At 45.6% G+C, this 27,666-nt stretch overlaps 1 protein-coding gene across 2 annotated transcripts in view; it reads left to right on the forward strand.

Annotated features, from left to right (window-relative positions):
* The window catches only part of TNFAIP2 (TNF alpha induced protein 2), a 32,326-nt gene extending 17,007 nt beyond the window's left edge, over nucleotides 1–15,319 (forward strand). For both annotated transcript variants that reach the window (XM_054026991.1, XM_054026992.1), the window contains 9 exons: nucleotides 1,341–1,455; nucleotides 2,857–2,979; nucleotides 4,235–4,335; nucleotides 4,440–4,538; nucleotides 6,123–6,249; nucleotides 7,783–7,905; nucleotides 9,615–9,770; nucleotides 10,943–11,064; nucleotides 12,153–15,319. In XM_054026991.1, the coding sequence (XP_053882966.1) occupies nucleotides 1,341–1,455; nucleotides 2,857–2,979; nucleotides 4,235–4,335; nucleotides 4,440–4,538; nucleotides 6,123–6,249; nucleotides 7,783–7,905; nucleotides 9,615–9,770; nucleotides 10,943–11,064; nucleotides 12,153–12,294 (1,108 nt within the window). In that variant the 3' untranslated portion in view covers nucleotides 12,295–15,319. The remainder of the gene's footprint in view (nucleotides 1–1,340; nucleotides 1,456–2,856; nucleotides 2,980–4,234; nucleotides 4,336–4,439; nucleotides 4,539–6,122; nucleotides 6,250–7,782; nucleotides 7,906–9,614; nucleotides 9,771–10,942; nucleotides 11,065–12,152) is intronic.
* The last annotated feature ends 12,347 nt before the right edge of the window (nucleotides 15,320–27,666 follow it).

The following is a 27,666-nucleotide window of genomic DNA, read 5'->3' on the forward strand; positions in this document are numbered from 1 at the left end:
GGGAGGGAGGGAGAGGAGGGGAGTGGTGTCAAGTTTCAGGAGGGAGGAGGGGGAAGTGCAATCAGGGCTCTGGCTCTGGCTTTTGGAGCCCCGGCTGCTCTGTAAGCCGCGCGCACGCTCTGCATGGGAGGGGGGAGGAGGGGTAGTCCGGACATTGACAAATTCCCCCCGGACGCTATTTTTAACCCGAAAAAGCCGGACATGTCCGGGGGAATCCGGACGAATGGTAACCCTAATATAGCTACATATACCATGCAAGCCTCCCTCAGTGTATTCCATTCAGAAAAGTTCTGGCATAAGCCAAAATATGTGGTTTTGTTTTGAAAACCGATTGGGTGATTTCAGGAGTAATTTGGGAGGGGCGAATCAGCGAATGTTTCAACGCTCCAGACCACTGGATTAGGGTAGGATTATCTAGAACCCTGGCTATTTTCTTACACAAATACCCTGCGAGGGATAAACGATAGAGCTGAGTGAATGTTTTTGACTGAACTTTTTTCAACAAAAAATGAAGATTCTGCACCTTGGCTATCTTCCCCCTCTCTAAACTGTTCCTGGCACAGTACTACTGCTGCTAAAGATCTGGTAACAAGTTTCTGAAGTTGTAGCAAAGCAGCCCATGGATTGTTGCTAGTAGTACAATGTGATATTTGTGAAGTGATGGTTGGGTAATCACTAACATTACTCACTGCAGCTCACAAGGGTAAGGCCAACTTTGCCAAGCCTGCCCTCAGTGTACATCTCCTTTGAGGCTGATGGAGTGATTCCACACTGACACCAGGGTAGCAGTTGATTTCTGTCTCCATGTCAAGCCAGCAGTCCTCCCTTTAATAGGCATTTCACAGAAAGAATAACAGCAGGATATGAGACACCAAAAGCAGCCTTTTAGACATTGAAATTCTAAAAACTGCTTGTTCAATGTTCCTTTAGTCACTAAAACCCAGGGTCTCATCAGATAATTCAGCTATTGAAGGAGGAAGGGTTTCTTTTATTTTCATTGTTTTGAATTCTCCCTTTCCCACCAGAACTCCGCTGCTGGCACAAAACTCAACTCCTGGCTCCATTTAGGCTAGAACACTTCTGCACTATTTGAATTCCCACAGCAAGCTGTGCCAGTGTCCATTATTGTTTAGAGGCACGAACAAACTATAACTGGAGACTTGGGCTACAAAGCCTGGGCGCTGTCTCCTTTCCGCCAAGGTCTGCCTGGGTTTAAGGGCAACGCCCATTTTTACATCTGGTTTTCACTAATTTCTTTAGCAATGTTAGATTTATGTAAACCAACTGTCTTCAATTACACTGACTCTATGAAATGTGATTGCTTGGCTTGTTTATTCCAGTGACATAAGAAAAAATTCCATTTTAGTGAAAGAGTTGGATGAAGCCAAACTGGGGAGCCTTTTGCCACCCAAAATGATCAAACAGCTTGAAGCTAAATACCTGTATAATGAAGCGGTGAGAATCTGTTCATTCCTTTCTTACCTTTATTTCTGTGACATGCCTTAGTGAAGCTTTATTTTGTCCAGGGCACAATTCCTGTGCATTATTCTGCTCCTTGCATCATTTTACATACCATTCAAGATCAGACATGTCAGCTCAACCTCGCCAAACAGGTGGGAAATGAATCATGTTCTCTCTTGCACAATGACCTACATAACAAAATGCTGTTGTCTTGATGCTCAGCCCAGCCTTTATGTTATTTACACAGAAAAACAATTATCCTATCCCTGGAGGCCTTACCCTAAGAGGGAATAAACAGTCAGATTTTTTGGGGGGCCCAATGCTAAGTAAGGCATGCAGAGAGGGCTCAGTTCTCCTCTCCTAGCCAGGTATGTCCAGTGTAGCTCCAGTGGCATTACTCCTGATTTACGTGCTGTTGTCATAGAAGACTCGTACCCAAAGCATTTGTGAAAGCAGGTTGGGTGCATGCAAAGGTGTGCAACTGTGCAGGCCAGCTTTTTGAAAATCTAGCCCTTAACTGTACTGAAGAATCTTTGCAGAAATGGCAGAGAGGCTGTTAGTCTTGGGTTGCTCTCCCCCCCCCCCCCCCCCAAAAGACCACAAGTGGTGATCATTCTAGTAATCAGTGCTTAGAACCTTTTGATCAGTCAAAAACATCAGGCTAGAATTCTTGGAGACTTGTAAATAGAGAGGAAGTTTAGACTGGAACTCCAGACTATAATCCCTTCCAGATGTGAGCTGGGACAGGCAAGTTGTAGAGCAAACAGAATGCAGCAGTAGCCTCTCGGTGTTAATTACTGTATGTGCTGTGCGGCTCTGCAGTTATCCATGTGGGTCAGCGCTGAGAACCAGCCACTATATGCAGCATGCTTCTCCTCCCAACCTGGCAGCTAGTCAAGTGGTGATGTGCCCAGAAGACTGCTGCGTTTTGTAGCATTATCTTCTGCACTCTGGCTGGTAGAGGAGCCACAAGGGAGACTGAGCAGGACCCACAGCACCGGAGCTTCCATTTCCCATTCCCCTGGGAATAGGGGGCAATATCCTGTACACCTTCCAAGCCTCTCCCTGAGGAAACATTAATTGGGAACACTGAAACAAGCCTCAAGTTCCAAAGTTCTTGTATGCCCTCCCATGAGCTAAGCACAGGAGGGTACAATATGGTCATGAATAAAGACTGGGCCCTCTGGGTATAGGGTTTTTACGAGTCTCTCAGATGTTAGCATGTAACTGGCAGAGAGTAGAGTTTCAAGTTCCTAGCAGGGTTTGATGTAAAATTCTGTTAGGCCAGATAAATTACATGACTGATCAGTAAAATGTAGCCCACAAACCGTGAGCATTAAAAACCATGTACATGGGCTGAGGTAAATGTTGTTTCTTTTCCTTCATTCTGTCAAGGCTTCTGTCAAGAACTGGCTGGCCAAGAGTTTAGAAATGGAAGTACAGAGGTGGACAGAAGAGAGAGAACCGGAAAAACTGGATGGACATTTTCATAGTGAATTAGCCATAGATGTCATCCAGGTAACAAACACACTGAAGTGGGTTGTTTTACTTGATCCAGGATATATTTAAAAATAACTGTCGTGCAGGTATTAGGATTTGAAACCAAGTACAATCCATTCAAAAAGCTCTAGATATCCACATAAAGGGAAGACCATGTAATGCTATGGAAAAATCTCTCTAAGTATTTATGACATCACCATAGTAACTCTGCACTTCCTAACCATCAATGGATTTTATCCTCAACACCCCTGTGACCAAGGACAGTGCTGTTATCCCCATTTGACTGATGGGGAATGGAGGTACAGGGAGACTAAGTGAGTTGCCCCAGGTCACACAGGGAGGCTATACCAGAGCAGGGATTTGAACCCAGTTCTCCCACAGCACAGGCCAATGTTTTATCCACTAGGCCTGCCTCAGTCAGAGGCTATTGGCTGATTGCATGGGTGGTTATTCATTAGGGACTAGCGGGTCCCTCTGTTCTGCAGTGCTGGGAAACTCCCCTTCCCCACACCTCAAACATGTTAAGGGGAAAAATCCTGCCTTTGTTTGACCTGACCAAAGGGGAATGCATGTGTGTAACCAAAACTGAACCAGTAGGGCCTCTTGTACACAAATGAACAAAACAACAGTTATTTGTTGATGAACTTGGCTGAGTTGCAGATTGTGTTAGACAAATCAACTCTTTTCCTTCATCTTTTCTTGGGTAGGACTCTCTTCCCCCTCCTTCTGCCCCCCCCCCCCCCCCCAGATGATTAGAAGATTTTTTTCAAAAAGTGTGCGTGTATTTTTATATATATAAAACCATTTGACGCTATGGTCACACTTTTTCTTCCTCTAAATTCCTGTTTAATTTCTCCTTCTTCTTCATTTATGTTCCTGATTGAAACTAGAGGGTGGAAATATTGCACTAGTGTCCAAAATAAGTACAGTTCCATTGCTTATTCCCAGCACAGGCAGTGTCGTTCAGCAGCTAGGACCCTGTGCTGGGACTCGGGAGAGACCAGCATTCTGTTCCAAGCTCTGTTGTGTGACTTTGGACACGTCACGGCACTTCTCCACCATCTTTAGTTATAGGCACCTAACGCAGACAGCTGCCACTGGCTCTTGCTTTGTGTTTGCGCAGCGCCTAGCGCATTGATCGCTACTCTTCTAACACCAGTAACTAATAAGAAATCAACATCAGCCACCTTAGCCACTCTCCTGTGGGGTTTTTTTGCGGGGGAGGGTTGTTGTAGAAATTTGAAGTTGACAGTTGATCAATTTTATGTCTTAGACTATTCATGGAGGACAAAGGCGAGCTGCAGAAATTACTCCTGAACTGGGCAAACAACTGTCCATTGTACTGTTGGTGGAGCTGTCAACATTTTTGAAAAGGTACAGTAACAATCTGTTGCAGGAAACAGCTTCGTAAGTGCAACATTGACATCCAGTTGCAAAGTTACTGATCATGATGTCTTCTTTCAATCTCTCCCCTTTAGCTACCAGAAGGCCTTAGAAGAATTTAAAGAGAAAAACAGGCCACACAGCTATTTCAAGGCTATGATCATTGCAAATATTAACAACTGCATGATTTTTAGGTAAGCGTCACACTGAAAATGCTTAACTTGTTGCTTTGTAATCAATCCGGGTGACTGCAGCTGTGGAGGTAAAGAGCATTACAGTAGCAAACACACCGAAACCTTTAATTGTATTTAATATTTACATACTGATTTAGAGAGAGAGAGAGAGAGAGAGAGAGAAGCTACAGTGCAACTTCCAGTATCTAATATCCAAAAAGCTTAATCAAATATTTACACTATATACTTGTCCCCCTTACACTGATTGATCATGGACAAGTCACCTAGTCTCCAAGTACCCATCTGTAGAATAGATATTCGCTTGGGTTAAAAGAAAAGTGCCATTTGATTATTTAGGAACAAGCCGTTTCATTCCATTAGGACAGTTTCCACAACTGCATTTTCCTTTGTCCAAGCTGTGCATCATTAAATATTTTGCTACAAAACTAAGGTACCCTTTGGCTCTCCTAATAGAGTGGAGATATTATTATCTATTATTTTCTTGAAATAACTGAAAAACAATAGACCGAATCTTGCGTGAGAGGTCAGAGCCTGAGTCAAACTGTTCAAAAGGCACCAGGCCATAAGCACAGCGTTTCTATTCTGCCGGGGGATGCTGCCCCTGGCTCCACCCAGGCCCTCTCCTACTCCAACCCTTCCACTAATGCCCCACCCCCACCCTGCTTCTTCCCACCCCTGCCCTGCCTCTTCTCGCCCAGTTCCGCCCCCTCCCCAAGCGCACTGCGCCCTTGCACCTCTCCCCTTCCCCACCCCCCCAAGCACCTCCTGACGCCACAAAACAGCTGATCTCTGGCAGGTGGGAGGCGCTGGGAGGGATGGGGAGGCAGTGATCCGTGGAGTTGAAGGTGGACAGGAAGCACGGGGGAGGAGGGAGAGGTGTTGATGGGAGGCTGCCAATGGGTGCAAAGCCCTCACCATTTTTTTTTCCCGTGGGTGCTTCAGCCCTGGAGCACCCACAGAGTCGGCCCCTATGCACAAGGCTGAGGAACTGAATCCTACGCCCAGCCTGTAGTAGCCAGTGTCCACCAGGGCTATAGGAAGGCGCATCAGATATTGCCTGTTGCCACTCATTTTGTGAGGGTTTGAGTCCATGTATCTGCACTGTGTGCCCCATGAACCTACTACAGCTCAGCCACCCATAACTTCATTCCTGCACTCCTGAACTGCTATCAAGCTGGCAAGGAGGTTTGGAGTTCCTGCACCAGCTGGGTCCTATGTAGCAGGGGATGTTATTTCCACTGCAGTTTGGCCTTTATGGGGGCAGTGGCAGGGCTATTTGGATCTGCCCTTTTTGCCATTCACATATGCAATGATAATTTACATGCACATCCAATAATAACAGAACAATTGCCAGACAGACAAATTAAAAAGTGATAGTGGGAGGGATACTGATTACATGACTAACACTGACCATCACTTCTACTCTAAGACATAGAAGCCACTCAGAATTCTAGTTTGCTTTTTGGGTAATGACCAAAACTTGATGTCCTGGTGCTAGGTTGCATTTTCTTGACCTATTAAAAATGTGTCTCCCACTAGCGTTCCTCTTTTGGGTAACAAATCTATTCCTGCATCTTGTTTCAGAGACCACACAGAGAAAACCACACCATCAGCACAAGACAGCACGAGATTAAAAATACTTGGTACGCTTAGTGAAATAGAGAACATTGGCTATGATGTACTGCTTCAAGACTTGTTTCTGGAGTTAAAGGTAACCTGTGTGTATTACATGAATAAATACCAAGCATATAGGGATGTAATTGTATCATATGAAATATTCCTGTAGAGGAAAAGTCTAATATGTTACTGATTTGATTTGGGACAAAAAAGTAGGTTCAACATAATTTTCCCAGAATTCTTCTTTTTGGGGGGCGGGGTGTTTAAACACATGGGAACCCAGTGTTCCAGGGTTTATACTGCACATCGTAGTATCTGATCACATTACTTTGCTGAGGTCATCGTCATCATGCTGTCTTTATCAAAGCAATGAATATACACTTCAGGTTGATTGATTTAACTGAATGGGAAGTTTATAGTCTAAAGAAAAATCTGATCTTTTCTCATCTATTAGAGAGGCGCCCAAAGCCAAACCCCACAACCTATCACACCCAAACTTGGGAAAAGATCAGAGCCAGATCTGAACTTTAAGTCTCAGCCCCCACCTTCATTATTTAAAACTCAGTTAGTTCTCAATTAAATGGAGATATCCTATCTCCTAGAACTGGAAGGGACCTTGAAAGGTCATCAAGTCCAGCCCCCTGCCTTCACTATCAGGACCAAGGTGACCAAATGTCCCGATTTTATAGGGACAGTCCCAATCTTTGGATTTTTTTCTTTTATAGGCTCCTATTTACCCCCCATCCCCTGTCCCGGTTTTTGACACTTGCTGTCTGGTCACCCTCGCCTCAATCCTGAAAACAAATGTAACTTAACGTGCACAAGTAGTCCCATTGAAGTAACTGGGACGCCTCACATGTACAACATTACTTACATACACCGCTGTCTGCAGCAGAAGGGCCTTTGCCTGTAAATTCCTGGGGATAAGATACATATCTAAAGATGATTTGTGAAGCATTGAAAATTGGGCTCATTCACTTTTTTTGGCTTCTTCTGGGCTTTTCCTTTCTTTGAAATAAAAGGCTTTTCTCCACTTCTTGTTTCTAATTCAAGAAACATCAGGATTGTCAAATCTGATCTTCCCCACTTTTCCTTGAGGACCTCTTGGGAGGTCTCAGAAGTTCATTGTGAACTCAAATCTCAACTGAGAGGACCAAAGGGATGGACTCTTAAGGAAGACAACCTGCTCCAGTGTCATTATTGGGGCTATGGTTGTTTGTTTGTTTGTTTTGGTTGTGGGTTTTTTTTTTTTTTGTAAATATCTATTTAACTTCCAACAAAAGACAATCTCTGATTAAAATCTCTTCCCTCGACTTTCATCCCCTTGGAACTCGATGTCATCAGTCCTTGTCAGTCACCATAGAGTAGAAAAGACATGAAATTCTAATGTAAGAAATGCAAACAGAAAGATCGTTTTTAATGTAAGCCTTTCAGGGCCTCTATCCTGTTCATCAGAAGGAAGCAAAGAAGGGCACAACCCCCATTCACCCCTTCGCCTTTAGCAGGCCATCTTTAATTTCTCTGTACAGCACCATGCACACCTGTTGTATAAGATGTTAAATCTCTATGTATATACTTGCATGTAGACTTTGTTTTGTAGAAGCTGAACAGCATGTTCTTTCCTCAGACTATTTTTAGAAAGTTCACACAAAGTAAATGGCTTTCGGGCAATGAAACGATGGATGAAATCATTCAGGCCACCAGCAACCACCTTTCAGAATTCAAGACTCTCCGCGACCCCTTTTACCAGGTAAAATCAAAGGGAGACATTGAAAGAATTCTAGGGGATCCAAGCTTGGCTTGTCAGCTAGGGACCATTCTGACACTCGGCTATGTGGACACCAATCTCGGTTTGGCAAGGGGACTCGGTGTGCATGTTGGCAAGTGCCAGCTTAACCCCCATTTAAATTGGTGAGTTTTCACAATTGCAAATCCCATTCCCAAGGAGGGGTTTCCATTACTGTGCAGATTACCTAAATCATCCCAATGGCCAACATCAACTCCTATCCATCAATGCCAGTTCCACGGAGCTCCTTCTGACCCTGGTTTCTTAAGCATGATGGCCAAACACATTAGAGAGGCTTCAGTGTTCAGCCAGCTTTTCAGAATAAGGCCTTGTCTACACCAAGTATCTGGGCTGTGGTTCTTCAGCCCCAGCATGGCTGCACATGTGCAAATTAGTTTTATAGTGGCTTTGATACCCCTAAGTATTTGCAGGGGTGATTGCAACGGGAGCCAATCCCAAGAACAGGCCATGTCTAGATGTTGTGATTTGCAGTGCAAGCTTCTATCCTCAGCCACAGCCAAGGCGAATTTAAATGTCCAAGTCCATATTTCTTGTGGTTATACAGCAAGCCTCAAATAGACAATGTACAGTCCCCATGTGAGAATTCTGTTTCCTGCTTTTGTCTCTCTAATAATCTGAGCAAATTCAGTAATCTATGTAATCAAATAGGGGACCAGGAGGAGCTGAGGCAGAGATTCCTGTTTCCCTGCATATGTCTACCGCTCATGCATCCCTTGTTCCCAATAGGAAATCCCCGTTCAGGGAAAGAGCCAATTCCCAGAAATCATTTGCTTTGCTTACAAGGGGCTGGGAGGGTTTGTGCACTGGGTAGAACAGGACTCCAGATCAGCCAGTAATAAAGAGATGAGCGAGTACTTCAGAACTAATGAGAATCTAGCATGGCTGTCCAGGTGTAACTGAGGGCAGGTATTTGGCACACCGTGTTTTAGCATTGGAACCATATTGCCATCGATCCACATGTACAAACAGGGGCTTAATGCTATTCAAAGATGTCCCAAACAAAAATTCAAAACAAACCCCCACCCTCTCCCTGAGCTCATGTATGCTAGCCCAGGCCATCCTCTCGTCCCCCTGGTGAATGTCATCTCCATTCCCTCTTTCCTCCCCTAACTCACCCAGCTCCAAGACTGCTCTTGCTATGTTCCTTGATGGCTGGCCTTGGAAAGAGGCTGTACATCTGCGAGTCCTCTGGGTGAGTGGGCAGGAGCTGTTACCTTCTCTAGGTATTCACCTCCTGCATCAGCTCCACCAGGGACAACTATGGAACTTGGGGCTGGGAGCAACTGAAAAGAAATTGCCCAAGGTTGTCCTCTCTGTGACAGCGGTGGGGGAGGATTGTCCCTCTGTTGCTACTCTTTGGAACCATCTGAGGCTCTGCCCATTCCCTGCCTGTTCCTCCTGTCAAGTCAAAGGCGAGTGCTTGGAGCCTCATTGTAACTCCACATCTTCCCCAATTGCAGGGCTCGGCCCCTGTGTCCCCACCCCTCACCACCACTGGACTTGGATACACAGTAGGAGGGGGCTATGGGGCTTCTGTACGTCAGTGCCGTTGAGATACTCTATGCCAGACATCTGGCATAATCTGTAGCCCTCGCAGTGGGTTCCACGCATATGATCCTACTGCATTAACTCCCATTTCCTCTCCCCAACAGGGCATTATGGAGAAGATTCATGGTCACTTGGTGAAAGAATACATTGTGAGGCTAATGAAGAAGAAAGTCAGTTTGAAAACCCCAGAACTACAGCAAAATTTGTCAAATCTCATTTCAGCTCACGCCTCCCACTTGCAAAGCTTCTGCAAAGAGAAGGTTAGTGATGGCTCACCATGTCCACCTTAGAACTTAGTCCTATGAACTTCTGAAGGGAGTTTTCTTCAGCCTCTAGCATTAATTCTTCAAATGCTATGTAGGTTTTTCAAGTGGATGTTATACGGAAGGGGAGTTTTCTGCGGTTAGGGGCAGTTAAAGTTGGAATATATGCCCGGGGACTGAAGGTTACATAGTTTACAAGTCTAACACCCTAGTAGCAGAAAATGGGCTGCCAAGTACGATGGTGATTTCCCACTTCCTCCTGATTACATGCAGTTGGTTCCTTTCCTGTTATGCTCAGTTTACACAGATTTAAGTTTATCTAATAGTTATCTATTGTATATAAAGATGCTGCAGTTCTGTGGCATAAATACATGCACTGGGTATGTTTTGCATGCAACTTGCCCCTGGATTTCCCTGGCCTCTGCTGCTTTTAGTCTAGGCTGAGTCTGGAAATGCCAGTTTTTGTTTTCAGAACAGTGTTTTGGTTAACAACTCACACTTGTTTAATCTCAATCCTATCCCTCCTTTCATGGCTCTGTACTGAACTGCAGTGAACCCAGTTGGAAGGGGGGGATAGTAACTATGAAAAGCAGGTGGTGTGGGAGGGAGGCCAGGACTCATTGTAAGTAGGGTTTCCAGCAGCAGGAGGGCAGGTCTGCTTGGGCTTTTTTCCAGAGGAATAAAGGAAGGGGTTTAGCAGATAGTAGAGAAGTCAAAGATCTGGCACACATCCACGGATGCAACCTGCATTTGTCATGTCACTGCAACTATCCAGGGGTAACAAACAGACTAAGTAGCTGAGAAGATGATCATACTGGGGAGTAGCAAGTAGACCAGTGGCTAGGGAAGAGTGAACTGTGTACAGTTTAGAGAACGTAATAGGTTTTTAAACAAATGTCCAGCTAAATAAGTGTTTTGTTTTGTTTTTTCAAAGTCTGGGCAAGGCTAAATCCAGTTTAGAACAATGTCTCTGAAAACTATAGGGCATCATTTCTAATCGCTGTTTGGTTCCTTCCTTCGTGGTGAACCCAATTGTGTCAGAAACTGGCTTAGCTGGAATCCTATTGGAACAGCCTTCCTTGATTATGTCCCCACCCCATGCAGACCGAGTTTTGTAATCCCAATGGACCTGTATTAGACTGTTTACTCTGGTTACTTTTTTCTGATAGGGGTCCAAGGCCACATGGTTGGATTCTGCACTCCCAAAACTGGCTGAAATAATCAGACTTCAGGATTCAAATAGCATTAAAATAGAAGTTGCTACACTTGCTAGTACATACTCAGATATCAGGTAAGAGGTACACTGAAAAATATTTGAACATTAATAGGAATGTCCACAGTAGTTCCATGAAGATACTTGAGTATTAGATGAAAAGCCACTAGTTTGAGCATCAGCTTTTCTAGATCAGGTTCAAGCATTTCAAGGCCTGCTACAAAGAGAGCAGAGAGTTCATTGTCCATGCCAGGTGCCTAGGAACGCTGCTACATGTTGGGTAACGACTCCCCTTTTAGCAAGGTACAGTTCAGAGATCTTGATAGGAGGTATATATAGATATATATTTTTTTTCCTAAATGTTCCTGACCGCTTTTCCAAAGTACATACAGATCCAAGTTCCATAATTCAGCTGTGCCGCCACTGATTTTATAGCTCAGATTAGGTGTCCTCCAGGCCACCCCACAACATGTAATTTTTTGTGACTGTTTGGCTGGTGACCCATCAGCTAAAATAAGTTGTCTTAAGCAAGACATCATCTAGAATCTACACATTCTGAGCCAGGTATCGGGGGTAGCCATGTTAGTCTGTATCCACAAAAACAAGGAGGAGTCCAGTGGTACCGTAAAGACTTCAGATATGCCCAAATAAATCTGTTAGAAGTGGGGTTTTTTTACTCACAAAAGCTTATGCCCAAATAAATCTATTCGTCTTTAAGGTGCCACCGGACTCCTTGTTGATTCTGAGCCAGGTTTCTCCTCTTCATGTTAACTGAGGGCAGGGAATGGTGCAGTGGTCAGGGTGCTAGCCTGGGATTTGGGAGACCTGGGTTATATTCCCTGTGCTGCCACCGACTTACTGTGTAACCTTGGGCAAGTCACTTAGCCTCTCCATGTCTGTTGCGATCTACAAAATTGAGATTGAATTATTTGTATTACCGTAGTGCTTAGAAGTCTCACTCCTGGAGCAGAACTGCATTCTGCTAGATGCTGTGTAAACACAGAACAAAAAGCACTTCCCCTACCACACAGGGGTGTTGTGAAGATAAGGACATTAAAGACCTTTTAGGTGCTCAGATGATGGGGGGGGGGGGGGTGCGTGGCCACATAAGAACCTTAGATACATACATAGAATGGCACTAACCTTGGATCTTTTCTGTTCACTAGCAAAAAGCACCTTGCTGCCATCTTGTACATCAAGGGAAACTTGCCGAGCAGTGAAGTAAGAAGCATCCTGAACATCCTGGATGTCAGCACAAATTCCACCACTTCCTGTGAATCCCTGTTCTCAGCTATAAAGATTTCCTAGGCTTGATCCCCGCACCCAGCACTCATACTGTATGCGGCTATTTGTGAAGCTAGTAAAAGTCACAGCATGGGGCCAGGTTCAACAAGCCTCATGCATGGGCCTTGCAGCTAACCAGTGCAGCAGCATTTCTCTACTGAAGTCCTTTTTTTTGTCATTGTAAGATTGACTCCCCTGTGGGAAGAGACTTGCTCTGTGCTTAGCTATGAAGGGATGGAATCTGATGGAGGGGCGGTGGCTTAGTTCTCTGAACAGCAAACCAAGCTCTCAGATCAAACCCTTACTTCCTCTGAGGTCTCAGGCAATCCCACTATGCCTCAGTTTCCCCCTGGGTACAATATTAGTCCTCCATTTAATTCCCAGGGGCGTTGCAAGTATTACCTAGCTAACTAATTATTTCACTAAGAGCTATAAAGCATGGCTTGTCCTGTATGGAGGAAGAGGCTCTTTGCTAAGTTTTTTTGGGGGGGAAATTTAAATGTAAAGTGATTGAAAAAAATAATTTCAGAGCATGCTCAGTAGACATCTGCTAGGTTTTCTTTTTAATCAGAGGCTAAGAAGCTGCATTTTCTATTAGATCAATAAGATGTGGTGAAGGGATCAGGAAGGAACAAAGCCTGCCCTCAGGCTGGCTTGCAGGAACAGTTTGGATAAGGAAAGTTTTAAAGGGTCTCATTGAAGGTTGTGACTGTATGCATTTCAAAAAGTGAAATTGCTTTATCATGGACAAGAGAAAAGTCACAGCACAGGAAGCTGCCAATCTTGGAACTTCAGGAGCTTTCTGCATTTTGTAAAAATCCAAATTTTAATTAAAAAAAAAATCGAATTTCTGCACCTTACTTTTGTGAGGCTACAGCCAGCACAGTGTAAACTGATGGGCTGCTGCCCAGCTAAGCAAGCCTTGCAGAAAGCATTCCCGGCCTAGCCACACCATCGCAGTCAGCCAAAGGTGGGAATTTACCACTCCTGTACCCCATTCACCTCCATGAGGTGTGAATTTCTAAGCCTGCTTGGCCAATTAGGATCCAATCCTGCAAGTGCTCTGCACACAGAGCTCCCATCAGAGTTCCATGTAGGATTGGGATTTTAAGTGCTCACATTTCTGACTTCCTCCTGTTTATATTCAGTAGTTTCCAGTGCTCTAAATTAAGGGTTTCTATAGCTAATTATACATTACAATAGCTGTTGTAGCCTAAGGCCCCAATTCAGCAAAGTACTTACCTGGCTTACATCCACAACATTCAGCAAAGCGTGTGTTTCAGTTCTATTGCTTTCAATGGGATCTGAACATGTGCTTTACCTGTTTTGGGGGCCTAACTGCATAAATGCAACACACATTTTGTGCTATCTTTTTGTATAAAATTTCTCTCTCTCTCTCTCTCTCTCTCTCTCAGGAGCCCTCTATCCTGCTGCTGTTGGTCTAGACTAGGGCTGGAAATACTAATCTTGGGTATGTTTTGAAAGCAAGTTTTTGTTTTCAAGACCTAATCTTTTAGCCAGAGAATTAATTACCAAAATATCCAATTTGTTGAATCCAAGACCTTTACCCTCTGTATCAAACTGTAGAAAGCTCATCTGCAAGGACTAGGATGACCAGATGTCCTGATTTTATAGGGACAGTCCTAATTTTGGGGTCTCTTATATAGGCTCCTATTACACCCCCCCCCCATCCCGATTTTTCACACTTGCTGTCTGGTCACCCTAGCAAGGAGGATGAATGACTACGGAAACTGTGAAATGGTAGTTGCAGACAAAGCATATTGGCATTAATGTCACTATAAAACCACTTTAAATGTGACCACATCTTATGTATACTGCATGTAAGCTTTTGCTTTCTAAACCTGAGGTTGTATTTGGAAAGGAAGTTGTAGATAAGAGATGTATTTTAGAATCAAATTTTATTTTCTCTAATTAGTTATGTTTGTGTGCAATATTTATATTTAAACAGTATTAAGATTATACTGGAAATGTAGCTGACTTACCTGTGGTTGTGTGTATGTACTATATGTACCATATGCATAGGTAACCCTATGGTATTCCTTCAGAGATGATTCCCTTAGTACTTGCTCCCTGATGAATGCTAGGATAAGGTTGCCAACTTTCTAATTGCAGAAAATCCCATCCCTTCTCAGAGACCCTGCCCCCCACTTACTCAATCCCTGCTTCCTCTGTCACTCACTCTCCCCCACCCTCACTCACTCATTTTCACCAGGCTGGGGTGTGGGCTGGGGGTGCAGGCTCTTGGGTGGGGCCAGGGAAGAGGGATTTGGAGTGCAGGAGGGGGCTCAGGGCTGGGATAGGGGCATGGGAGGGGGTGTGGGTTCTGGGCAGTACTGACCGCAGGTGGCCCCAGCATTTCCCCAGGGATGGAGGAAGTACACGTGGCTCCTGAGAAGCGATGGCACATAGCTCCCAGCTGCTAGGCAGATGGGCGGCCAGGGAGGCTCTGTGCACTGCCCCCGTCCACAGAGCAGCACCCCAAGCACCGGCTCCGCAGCTCCCATTGGCCATGGCGTTCCTGGCCAATGGGCGCTGTGGAGCTGGCAGTCGGGGCAGGGGCAGCACACAGAGCCCCCCTCACCACCCCTCTGCATAGGAGCCAGAGGAACACGCTGGCCACTTCCTGGGGCCATGTGGAGCTGGGCACAGAGCCTGCCTGCCCCGCTCAGGGTGGCCAACCAGACTTTTAGCAGCCCTGTCAGCTGTGCTGACTGGAGTTGCCAGCATTCCTTTTCGAGCAGGCATTCCGGATGCCTGGCAACCCTATATTAGAGTCCAATGCCTAGTACACTGAGGGTACTACTGGAATACAAATAAAGAGAAGCTGGTACTGCAGGGCCACATGCTACATGTGTGTATTGTTAGTGCATACTCTACCTTTATTCATTTGATACTGTAGCCTGGCTTCATATGTTCTTGGGAGCAGGGATTGTCATTTCCTATGTGTTTGTGTAGCACCTAGCACTGTGGTGCCCAGCCTGGGTGTAACTGAACTATAAACATTGAATAATAAAGACAGATCAGTATATTTTTTGAGGATACATTTGTGACAGGTTGGACCCCCTTAGGATGCCACCTGATGTGCTGAGATACCACTGAGCCTGCCTCTTATACCAGCTTGGGCACCCTTTTTACTTATCTTGCTGAGCTAGGCTATTAAGCCTCCTCCAGCAAACACACAGGCAGGGCCACACCCAACTGCAGAATGAAACAGACAAACAGTTCTGGGAAGGCTTATTTTAAGGGACTTGCCCTAGCACTCAGGTGTCCACCTCCCTGGGAGTGTAAACCCTAAGATATATTATGAAATCCGCCTCCTCCCTCAATGTGGAGAAAGGAATGCACAACTTCTCACTTCCCCCTCCCCTGCCCCCGTTAGACATTACAGAAAATGGGTTTAATAATAAACAAAACCAATTTTATTAACTATAAAAGGCAAATTTTAAGTGGTAAAAGGGGTAGCAAACAGAACAAAGCAGATTACTAAGCAAATGAAACCAAACATACAAACTAAACTAGTTTCACTAAATAAACTGGTTACAAATAATATTTCTCACCCTAGATATTGTTGCAGACAGATACAGAAAGTCTTGAAAGTCTCCCTCTTGAGAGGCTCCCTTCTAGCTTGGGTTCAACCCTTCTCCCCTCAGTTCAGTTTTTGCTTCCAGGTCTTTTTTAGTGTCTCTTTGGGTGGGGAGGCAGAGGAGAGCCATGATGATGTCACTCCCCTGCCTTATATAGCTCTTGTGTAAGGTGGGATCCCTTTGTCTTCTAGTGGAAAACCACTGGCATTACAAAAGGGGAGGAGGGGTATCCAGGACCAGGAGACTCAGACTCTGGTCTCTGCATGGCTGTGGCAGCCATTGCTTGTAGGCTGTCTCCAGCAAGACTAAGCTCTTTCACAGTCCACTGTCTCTGCTAATGGCCCATGAGCCCCGTCTGGCTTTTCCTTTGCTGTATCTGAAGTGTTAGCAGAGGGCATCACACAAAGTAGCATAGTTGAAATACAGATTTTATCTCATAGAGCTGGAAGGGACACCGAAAGGTCATTGAGTCCAGCCCCCTACCTTCACTAGCAGGACCAAATACTGATTTTGGCCCAGATCCCTAAGTGGCCCCCTCAAGAATTGAACTCACAACCCTGGGCTTAGCAGGCCAATGCTCAAATCACTGAGCTATCCCTCATAATCAATAGTCTTAACTTCAGATACAGAAATGATACAGGCATACAAATTGGACAATTACATTCAGTAAATTATAACCTTTCCAATGATACCTTACAGACCCATCTTGCATAAAGTACATTTCAGTTAGGTCATATCATAAGCATATTTTCAAAAATAATATAGAGTGAAACATCACACCCCTTAATTCTGGTTATTCATGCACACCCTGTTTCCAGTTTGTATTCTTGTGTGGCTGAAAGTACAGTTCACCACATATTGTCATTTGTGCTCCTAGGCCCAACCTCCATGCTGAGGTTACTAAACTTCCATGGAAGCAGTCTCTAACTCTCTGGTTACTGTCACAAAGAAGATACACTGAAAGATGAGAAGTTAGCCAGAGGGATCCGCCATCATTTCACTGCCACAATTTACAACATCCCCAACCCTACGGATGGCAGTCACATGCCTGACTGATCCTAAAGGACTAAACATCATGGGCCAGTCAGGCTCTCAGTAACAGACAATTCCAATTGAAACCGATAGAATTATACCCATTTTAACAACAAGCATCAGGTCCCAGAAAGCACGACCAACCATTACTAAATGTTATCAACATGGCTGAAAAAGCAACACCATAAAAAATTTCAAATGCTGTGAGTTTGGAGGCAGCCAGGACTGTCACCCCCTGCCTCCAGTGTGAGGGAGCCTTGCCTGGGCCTGGCTGGGTGTCAGCTACTCAAGCACTCTCCTCTGGGCTATGCCATCCCTGTCTTCACCTTGCAGGTTAACAATAGTTGCCGCCCCACTCTGACTCCCTTTGAATCATTCCCCTGTGAACTCAAGCCCCTGACACTGGCTACTCACAGAAATACCAGCTCCTCACAGGGCCGGCTCCAGGTTTTCTGCCGCCCCAAGCGGCAAAAAAAAAAAAAAAAAAGCTGCAACAGCACCATCGCACCGCTCCACTCTTCGGCGGCAATTCGGCGGTAGGTCCTTCACTGACTGAGGGACTGAGGGACCCGCCGCCAAATTGCTGCCAAAGACCTGGACTTGCCGCCCCAATAGCGGCTGGAGTGCCGCCCCAAGCACCTGCTCCTTTAGCTGGTGCCTGGAGCCGGCCCTGGCTCCTCCACACCCAAAGGTGCAGTTTACCCCAGTTTACAGTTTTATCTGAAACCACCCCTCCTGTAACCCACACAGCACTTATAATCAAACCAAAGTAGGTTTATTTAAGACAGCACAAAGATTTAACTAGAATTGAGAGTAAGTCATGGAAACAAATGGTTACAATACAAGACGAAAATCACAGACAGCGAATCTGGATCTACACTTATCAATAGTTCCCTTTCCTACCTCAAAGTAGGGTGTTCCTCTCCTCCCCCAAAGTTCAGGCAGTTGCAAAGTTGGCTGGTTTCCCAAGAAGCAGGATCCAAATATTCATGGAACACCGCCCCTCCGCAAGGGGGTTTCTCAGTGAAGAGTGCTTCGCCCACCTCTGCGTTATACTGAAAACAGCCTCTTGTTTCTATTCACGGACTGGGCGAACCCTTGTCTTACTGTAATGTTCCTTTTTTAGCTTCAGGTGGTTTTGGTTGTTTGCATTTGCCTCCGATGGTCTCCCATTGAAAATCCTAGTACCGTGCAAGGCGAAAGGTTGAGCCTTGCACTGCATCACCAACCATCCCAGGGTGAGAACTCCAACCCTGCTGGAATGGACCATCACTGAGACACATTATCCCTGGTGACTATTTTTACGCCAAGTGCATAAAGCAGACTTTCAATATAAAATACATGATTCCTTAAATATTACCGGTACATATGTTCACAATTACACCTCTACCTCAATATAACGCTGTGCTCGGGAGCCAAAAAAATCTTACCGCGTAATAGGCGAAACTGCGTTATATTGAACTTGCTTTGCTCCACCGGAGTGTGCAGCCCTGCCTCCCCGGAGCACTACTTTACCGCATTATATCCGAATTCATGTTATATCGGGTCATGTTATATCGAGGTAGCGGTGTATTACAAATCTTGACAAGTTATGAGCTTTCTGTAGATACCTTGCATATTACTCTTTATGCATAAAATAGCCTGTAAGATGTATTTGGTGTAATGAGATTATCAGGTCTGAGGTGAGAGTTGATTGCAATCTACATCTCTTTACATACTTACAAATCAAACGCTGGATGCAGTGCTGACTTTTTAACATTCAAGCATGAATGCTCATAGCATCTATTAGCCATTATATGACAGTTTATACCCCACTTAGCCAAATAACATTTTACTTGATGTAAACAATTTTTTGCAGTGCTTCGTGCTGTCCAAGTTTTGATTTAGAGCTCTGTTAGTAACTAGAGAAACATCATGTAATTGTTATGTTGGTCTTAAAAGTAAACATTCCACTTCAATAAATGCTTGAAGGAAAATAGCAAATCTAAATATCTTAGGGGAAGGAACAAATGATCTCTCACACACATTTTATATGGCATGAGCAATTGCCTTGTATGAGTCCCCTTATAAAATCTTCATTTTCAGCTTCAGTGAGCCCAGGAACAAAAAAGTCTTTTAATCTTATTGTCTGACCTGACACTTATAATGGCATTATTTATATGTAGCATACTTCATACACATTTTCAAGGCACGCTTATGAGGATGTACGAATGGCTTGATTAGATATTAACACAAATAAACCAGTGCTCCTATAAGCTAAATAAAATCAACTTCAGTCGTCAGTAACGTGGCTTGTTTAGTTACCTTAGGATGTCTATTGATATTGGCATCTACCCGCACTTGGACATTATCAGATAAAGTAGCATTTCTCTTCTGAAAAACTGACGGGGCTGGGTGGAGGAGGAAGGGGAGAGTATGTTCCTTGACTCATGGCATTGTATTCCCATGCCACAGATTCTGCTAAGGCAGAGGGAAGAAATGAAAAACCAGGCTTAAGAAGGAGTGGGCTGGGGAGAACTCAACCTTTGTGGAAGTAGGGGTAGGCACTGGGAGACACTCAAGGGAAAAGAAACTTGGAGCAGATTAAATGCCAGTTTTATTATTTTACATTGTTAACAGTATCATTTACAATGATTTCTTGTTAAAAAGCATAGATCATATATGAGGAGGGAAGCACTGCCTTTTCTCTGGAGCTGCTAAGTAGTGAGATCCAAACACCAACCTTCATCCAGAGCCTAATACATTCCTCACTAGATCCTACTGAACATGGGACATGCAGAAACATTTTAAGTCAATTCAACAGGCCTCTATCAAGCAATGCTCACATTAAAATCAATGGGAGTTCTGTTTAAATAAAGATCATTGACTCTGGCCCCCAACTGGTTCCTGACTCTTAGAAAGTCTCTCCAATGCCAAGAAAAGTCAGCAAGGTCTCTGGAGCTGCTGCCAAATCAAAGAAGTTTGTGATGAAATTAGAGATTGTATGTTTGAGATTTCTGGGCAGCTGAGGAATGAGTTGTTAAAGCATGTTTCTGATGAGAAGGCATAAAAAATAAAGAATGCTTTGTCAGATCTAGTCAAGGTATTTATGGGCTCTGGAGCCTAGAAATAAGGGTTAGAATCCAGAACCTTTGAATTCTTCCATCACCAGACTGGACTGCTTTGCCAAGCTTCCTTATGACTTGGTAGGATTCTCTCTTGCCAGATTTAAGTCTATATGATTTATTCAGATATAAACCTAAGTTTACTACCAGGCAAATTGGTTGAAACTTAGTAAAGAACAGAATTATCAGATACCTAGATAAACATGATACTTAGCCCTGCTTTGAGTGCCAGGGACTGGACTAGAAGACCTCTCGGGGTACCTTCCAGTCATACATTTCTATGATTCTATGCTGCTTGGATTCTCAAGGGCAAAGTTTTCTAGGTAAAAGCAACGATCCCCAGTGTTTGGCCTGGGTTAGCTCTAAAGGACATATAGAGCTTGCTTGTTATAGAAGCTTTTATTACCTTTTGAAGCTTAAGACTGGAACTTATTTGTGTATCTATATGTTTACATGCTTTAACCTTGTAAAAAACTCTCTTATTTGCTTTCCTTGATAATAAATCTTTAGATAGGATTGTCTATAATAAACTACAGGTGTTATCTTTGGTGTGAAATCTAAAGTGCAATTAACCTGGGGTGAACGACAGGTCCTTTGGGACTGGGAGTAACCTGAATATTGCTGGGATCTTTGATGTAATGGACCATCTGTCACAAAGGTAAGCTTACCCGGGTGACAAGACAGATCAGAGTACCCAATGGGACTGTCTGTGACTCCATATTTAGGCTGTTACAGTGTTTGAGGAGTTACACTTGATAATTGGTTGGTGAAATCTAAGTATAGAACTCCCAGCCACTTTGGGGGCTTGTGACCTGTTTCCCCAACAGTCTGCACGGAGGCTGGCACCCATGCTCTTGAGCCACGGTAGCACAGCTTGACAATGAGCATGCCTGGACACAAGCTCCTGGTGTCCTGCCATTTAGGCCTTTCTGTATTCAAAGGTACAGCAGTTTAACGTTAAATCAAGTGAGAAACCAATCTAGTTAAAATGATGCAAAGCTATAGGTGGACACTCATAATTTGATCTAAATCTGGTTTGTCAGTTTAATTCAGTTCCATATCAAGTTAAGCTAAACCCAGCTAAACCAGACAATCAAATTAAGAGTGTCCACACAGGGTTGGCATCATTTTAACTGGATCGGTTTAAAATGTCACCTTTAGGTAACTGGTCCAGGCTGCAATATAGACAAAGCCTAAGTGCTACAATCCACTAGAATAGCCACCGAGCACCCTAGCAACACTCACACAATAAAGTACATTAATTCAAATCAACTAACCAAAGCAGCTAATTAGTGCCAAGAGCTACTGCATGGATATTTTTTGCTCAGATGACTGTGTACTAGGAAGTCTTCATGTCTTCTAGCTGCAGACAGACATAAGTTCAGTTAATGTAAACAAGACATTATAGCAGCATTTACGTGTCCCTCACTGTATTACCTCGCTGCACTTTACATAATTTAGATTCACAGCAAACACTTCGCAAACTCAGGGAGCAAATGACCTCATGACCTCACAATGCTAAACAGAGATGAAGAAAATTTCAGGAGCAGACTGGATGCTAGAGATTCCAGATGTGGCAGATGGCAAAATCCTGATCAAAGAAGTGCCTCGGAACACTTTAGCCAGAGGCTTTGGAGTGATGACTACATACATGGCTCATAAAGAGGATATGGCCACACCCCCTATTATGGCACTTTTAAAATATTGACTATATCTTGTGTAGTTAGCTGTACGAGAAGTGTCAAAATAGGCGGCAGCTTAATCCATCGCCTTTGTGAATAATTTAGCACTGCAGCTTTTTGAACAAAGAACATTGCCCCCAAGCGAAGCAGTGATTCCACAAGTCTAAGAAAAGCTCTGAATCTCGCCAGCCACATTGCTATGGAGATGAGAATGCACCTATAGAAATGTGTTAGAACAAATACAAATGCCAGTCTGATCACGTGGGTCATCTGGGAGGTTGATTTGAAGGCTGGGTAATTACACTGTTTAAGCAGATGAGCTCTAGAAATTTGAACATTCCTGCTTGTGTGTTACAGTCTCCCTGGGCTTTAGAAATTGGGTAACAATAAAAATTCCTTCATTTTTTTGATCAGCCTGGAGATCTCCTCATTGTTCTCATGACCCAGCCTGTCAGCTCCTCTTCCACCCTCCACGTTCCTATGGATTATAGTAAGCCCTACGCACTGTAGATTCCTGTACTTTGACTTTTGAAGCACTCCAGTTCCTTCAATGCCTCTCCTCTCACTAGTCACTATTCTGCTCTTTTTCTCACTCCTGTGTTGTTCTGCTTCTCTGCCTCCAGCCAGACCCTTTGTGCTGATCATCCATCTCTCCAAACCCTTCTTCTCTGCTCTTGGTCCCAAGCAGTGTGGTCCCTGCCCCTGCTGCTGCTCTGGCACTCCAGTATCACCCACTCTTTTGTCTCACATGGCAAGCTCTCCAACTCTTTCCCTCATTCTCGGTTATCTGCCACAGGGAGTAGCTGATGTTTTCAGTCAAATCTCTCTGCTCAATAGCTCTAGTTTTCCTTGGTGCTCTTTGCCCTTTCTCCACCTTGTTGCCATTCCCTCTGAATCTTTTAATTGCTTCTAGTGCCTACCCATAGCAGCAATTCTGGCCTTTGTCTCCCCCTGGATGTTTTTTGAATCCCATCTTAGCATTCACTGGTAGTTCTGTAGTTCTTATCCCATGCGTTCCCTCTGACCTTCCCAGTGCACTCTTGAACCATTCCCCCATTCAGCCAACGTATGTAATGCAGCAGAGCAAGCAGTAAACAGTGTCCTAATACGCCATCTGCTTTAGAAGGAATGAGCCACAAGCTCCAATAATATTTAGCTAACTAGGACAGAGCACTCAGACAAGAATAACTCCTGCTGGAGACGGACATGTTATTCAATCTTCGACAAGCAAAAAGAGTGAACTTTGAGCAAAAAAGCTGAGCTCTCCAAGTGCTCATTAATGTTGGAATGCCTGTGAGGGAAAGGAGATTAATTGGGAAAGGGAGGAGATGCTGTAACTCAAACCATCTGATAGAAAAAATATTGGTCCTGGAGTCTCTCAGAGTTGCCAGATCCTATCCCACAGGCACCAACCCAACCCACAAACCCCACAGATGAGAATATTGAAGCTTGACAGCTCAGCCAAGTGCAAGAATAAAAATGATTTTGTAAAGGCCGCTTCAATGTCCTATTTAATAGGGACCTATTTCTGCTAGATTCTGGTCACTCAGTTCCGTCATGATCCCACCTACTCACATACCTTCATTATGTTTCTGAACTATGCTGAGCATAATAGGGTCCTCGTCCTTGGCTGTGATTTCTAGGCATTACTGTAATACATAGGAACATAAGGCATAGGATGGGAAGGGACCTTCTGAGTCATTGAATCCAGTCCCCTGCTATCACAGGCAAAACTGTCACATCCCATTCATAAATGTAGCAAGCTCTATCTTAGAATTAGTTAGATTGTTTGCCCCTCTCCCCCGCCCCGCTCCTATTGGAAGGTTGTTCCACAATGTCACTGCTGTGATGGTTAAAAACCTAATTTCCAGTCTAAATTTATTCCTAGCCAGTTTATACCCATTTGTTCTTGTACCAGCTTAAATAGCTCTTCCCTCTCCCTGATGTTTGACCCCCAATGTATTTATATAGAGCAAGCAGAACCCCTCTCAGCCTCCGTTTTGCTAGGCTAAACAAGCCAAGCTCTTTTAGTCTCCTCTCTTAACATGGACCCTTCCTTTGCTCTGCTCATCCTAGTAGCCCGGCTCTGCACCTGTTCCAGGTACAATTAATCTTTTCTTGAGCATGGGTGATCACAATTATACACAGTATTCCAGAGGAGGTCTTACCAGTGACTTGTAGAATGGCATTATTACTTTTCTACATCTACTGGAAATACCTCACCTGATACATCCTAGGATCGTATTTACTTTTTTCACAGCTGTATTTAATTGGCAGCTCAGACATCCTGTGATCAATTAATACATATAATGTAAGCACATAACTTGCAATCCTCGTCAGCCTCAGTTAAGTCTCCAATGCGTTTTAAAGCTTCTGGTCCACTGAGCATATTCTTCCAATTCCCACTTTTGTAATTTTAAGATTATTTACAAAGCTCAAAGGGAGGGAACTGAAATGTGGAAGATGAACAAGAGGAAGTGAAAATGGAGGCCTAGCCCTAATGCTGCCCCTTTCTGTGCCTCTCTCTGGCATCTGAATTCCAGCCCAGCTTTGACATTTCATCCCCAGCAAGCAGAGCTGTTATTTGCTGTATATTCGGACATCCAAACTTTACCACACTGATGGCCACGTTGGCAACATGTCAGCAGCCTGAAGGCAGCCCCAAACTTGCATGAAGCAGAATAGGTTGAAATTGCCCTTAATTTAAATACCGATCTGCAGTCCACTGAGATGCCATTAATTAATGGCAGCTTCAACCTATTCTGTTTCATGCAAATGCTCCATCTTGGAGACACATTCCATCTTGGATCCAGATCACAGACATTATTAGAGCAAGTCTATCCTCCAGCACATGTGGGCTATAGTTTCCAGTTAGGAGCGAGGCATGCTGGGAGCAGCTGTCTCCAAAGGCTGCACCTAATTAAAGGGTGAATGTCACTGTTTTTGACCCAGTTAATCATTTCCAAAGTTTTCAATATTTTCTCTCTACCCTTTTTCTAGCTCCTTCGCTGTCTGGTTTGAGCTGGGGGCTGCTGGTACTGCTCTAATGGGGCCCAGTTCATCATTGTCCTGTGGGTCCCCTTGCATAAAAGGGCTGTAAAGCAGGCATGACCCCCCACCCCCGTCCTGAGGAATATCCCCAGCATAGGGAACCTCTGCACCACTTCCAAAGGAGCCCTTGGTTCACAGGGCATTCAGGGGAGGGGCAGAAAGTGGAAATACCTATCTCATAGAACTGGAAGGGACCCTGAAAGGTCATCAAGTCCAGCCCCCTGCCTTCACTAGCAGGACCAAGTACTGATTTTGCCCCAGATCCCTACGTGGCCCCCTCAAGGATTGAACTCACAATGCTGGGTTTAGCAGGCCAATGCTCAAACCATTGTATCAGGGGATCAAATTAGCGTAACCTTAGCAGCCACTGAGAGGGCAAAGCCATCCCTTGGCAGTGTCTACTCTGGGCAGCTCATAAACAGGGGAAGCACTCCCCCCATCCCAGTGACTTTCTAGGCTTCACTGGGAACAGGAGCAAACTAGAAGTTAGCAAAACATTGTATGGCACTAGCAACAAGCACAAAGACAGCACAAAAAAATGAGGAGTTGCCCTAGAGAAACAGGGCTACATAAAACAGAGAATGCATCAAAGAAATTGCAGCCGTCAAAGCACTCACAGTGTTTATAGCTATGCTCAAAAGCCTTTTATTCGTCTTTGTTTAATTGCCCAACTCAGGATCCCCTTTTAATCTATTAAAACATCACAAGGGCTAAAGTGATATTGTGGAATGCATGAACCATACATTCCCCTTTTGTTTGATTTGATCTCCTTACTAAAATTTCCCAAGGAGCTCAAATTGCCTTTATGCAGGAAATGCTTCTCTAGTTGAGCACATACAGCATGAAACCCACAGGAAATTGGTTAAAGAGAAAACCACAGCAAATTGGTTCTTACTCTAGAAGCTGAAGCTCGTGGCTCCAACTAGAAAGCCAGACTGGGAAAGTACTGTAATTAAAGATGTTGGCCCTGGTTTTCAGTTCCACCGTGACTCTCTTATGCTAGGGTTACCATTCGTCCGGATTCCCCCGGACATGTCCGGCTTTTTCGGGTTAAAAATAGCGTCCGGGGGGAATTTGTCAATGTCCGGACTTCCCCTCCTCCCCCCTCCCATGCAGAGCGTGCGCGCGGCTTACAGAGCAGCCGGGGCTCCAAAAGCCAGAGCCAGAGCCCTGATTGCACTTCCCCCTCCTCCCTCCTGAAACTTGACACCACTCCCCTCCTCTCCCTCCCTCCCTGCATTCACAGATCGCCGGCTGTTCGTCTGGAGCTCCGAGCTTGCTCCCCTCCCCCACTGCCGAGCGCGCTGCTCTGCAGCACAGTAAGGGGGCCGGGGGTCAGAGAAGCGGCAGGGAGGTTTGGGGGGGGGGTAGTCAAGAGACAGGGAGCAGGGGGGAGGGTTGGATGGGTCAGGGAGTTCGGGGGGGGGCTGTCTGGGGGTTGGGGGTGTAAGGTTTTGGGCAGTCAGGGTACAGGTGGGGGGGTCTCAGGAGGGGGCAGTTAGGGGACAAGGAGCGGGGGGGGTGTTTGGGAGTTCTGGGGGGGCTGTCTGGGGGTTGGGGGTGTAAGGTTTTGGGCAGTCAGGGTACAGGTGGGGGGGTCTCAGGAGGGGGCAGTTAGGGGACAAGGAACAGGGAAGCTTAGGTAGGGGGTGGGGTTCTGGAGGGCAGTTAGGGGCAGGGGTCCCAGGAGGGGGCAGTCAGGGGACAAGGAGCGGGGGGGGGGAGTTCGGGGCGGACTTTCTGGGGGAGGGTGGATAAGGTTTTGGGCAGTCAGGGTACAGGTGGGGGGGTCTCAGGAGGGGGCAGTTAGGGGACAAGGAGCGGGGGGGGGTGTTTGGGAGTTCTGGGGGGGCTGTCTGGGGGTTGGGGGTGTAAGGTTTTGGGCAGTCAGGGTACAGGTGGGGGGGTCTCAGGAGGGGGCAGTTAGGGGACAAGGAGCGGGGGGGGTGTTTGGGAGTTCTGGGGGGGGCTGTCTGGGGGTTGGGGGTGTAAGGTTTTGGGCAGTCAGGGTACAGGTGGGGGGGTCTCAGGAGGGGGCAGTTAGGGGACAAGGAACAGGGAGGCTTAGGTAGGGGGTGGGGTTCTGGAGGGCAGTTAGGGGCAGGGGTCCCAGGAGGGGGCAGTCAGGGGACAAGGAGCGGGGGGGGGGAGTTCGGGGCGGACTTTCTGGGGGAGGGTGGATAAGGTTTGGGGCAGTCAGGGTACAGGTAGGGGGTAGGGTCCTGGGGGGCAGTTAGGGAGAGGGGTCTTAGGAAGGGGCAGTTAGGGGATAAGGAACAGGGAGGCTTAGGTAGGGGGTGGGGTTCTGGAGGGCAGTTAGGAGCAGGGGTCCCAGGAGGGGGCAGTCAGGGGACAGGGAGCAGAGGGGTTTAGATGGGTCAGGAGTTCTGGGGGGGGCTGTCAGGGGGTGGGGGTGTGGATAAGGGTTGGGGCAGTCAGGGGACAGGTAGGGGGTAGGGTCCTAGGGGGCCAGTTAGGATGTGGGGAAGGTCTCAGGAGGAGGCAGTCAGGGGACAAGAGGCAGGGAGGCTTAGGGAGGGGATGGAGTCCTGGGGGGCAGTCAGGGGACAAGGAGTGGGGGGGAGGGTTGGGAGTTCTGAGGGGGCAGGAAGTGGGAGGGAGTGGAAGGGGCAGGGGCGGGGCTAGGACAGGACGGGGGCGGGGCTAGGGCGGGGCTCCTCCCGTCCTCTTTTTTGATTGTTGAAATATGGTAACCCTATCTTATGCTGGCTATGCCTGCTATGGCCTGCAGAAAGGCCGGAGACATTTGCTGGCTACACGATTCAACAATGACAATCCATTTATGTATTAAAGAACAGAACTGGATAGATCTTTCCTGATGCTCATCCCCCTGAAGAGCTTGTCTGAATACCTGGGGCTGATGAATGATCTAGAGTGCTTCCCCGTTGCTAATGTAGGCTA

Source organism: Malaclemys terrapin, chromosome 4 (genome assembly GCF_027887155.1).
Source record: "Malaclemys terrapin pileata isolate rMalTer1 chromosome 4, rMalTer1.hap1, whole genome shotgun sequence".
In the NCBI taxonomy this organism is placed as follows: domain Eukaryota; kingdom Metazoa; phylum Chordata; order Testudines; family Emydidae; genus Malaclemys; species Malaclemys terrapin.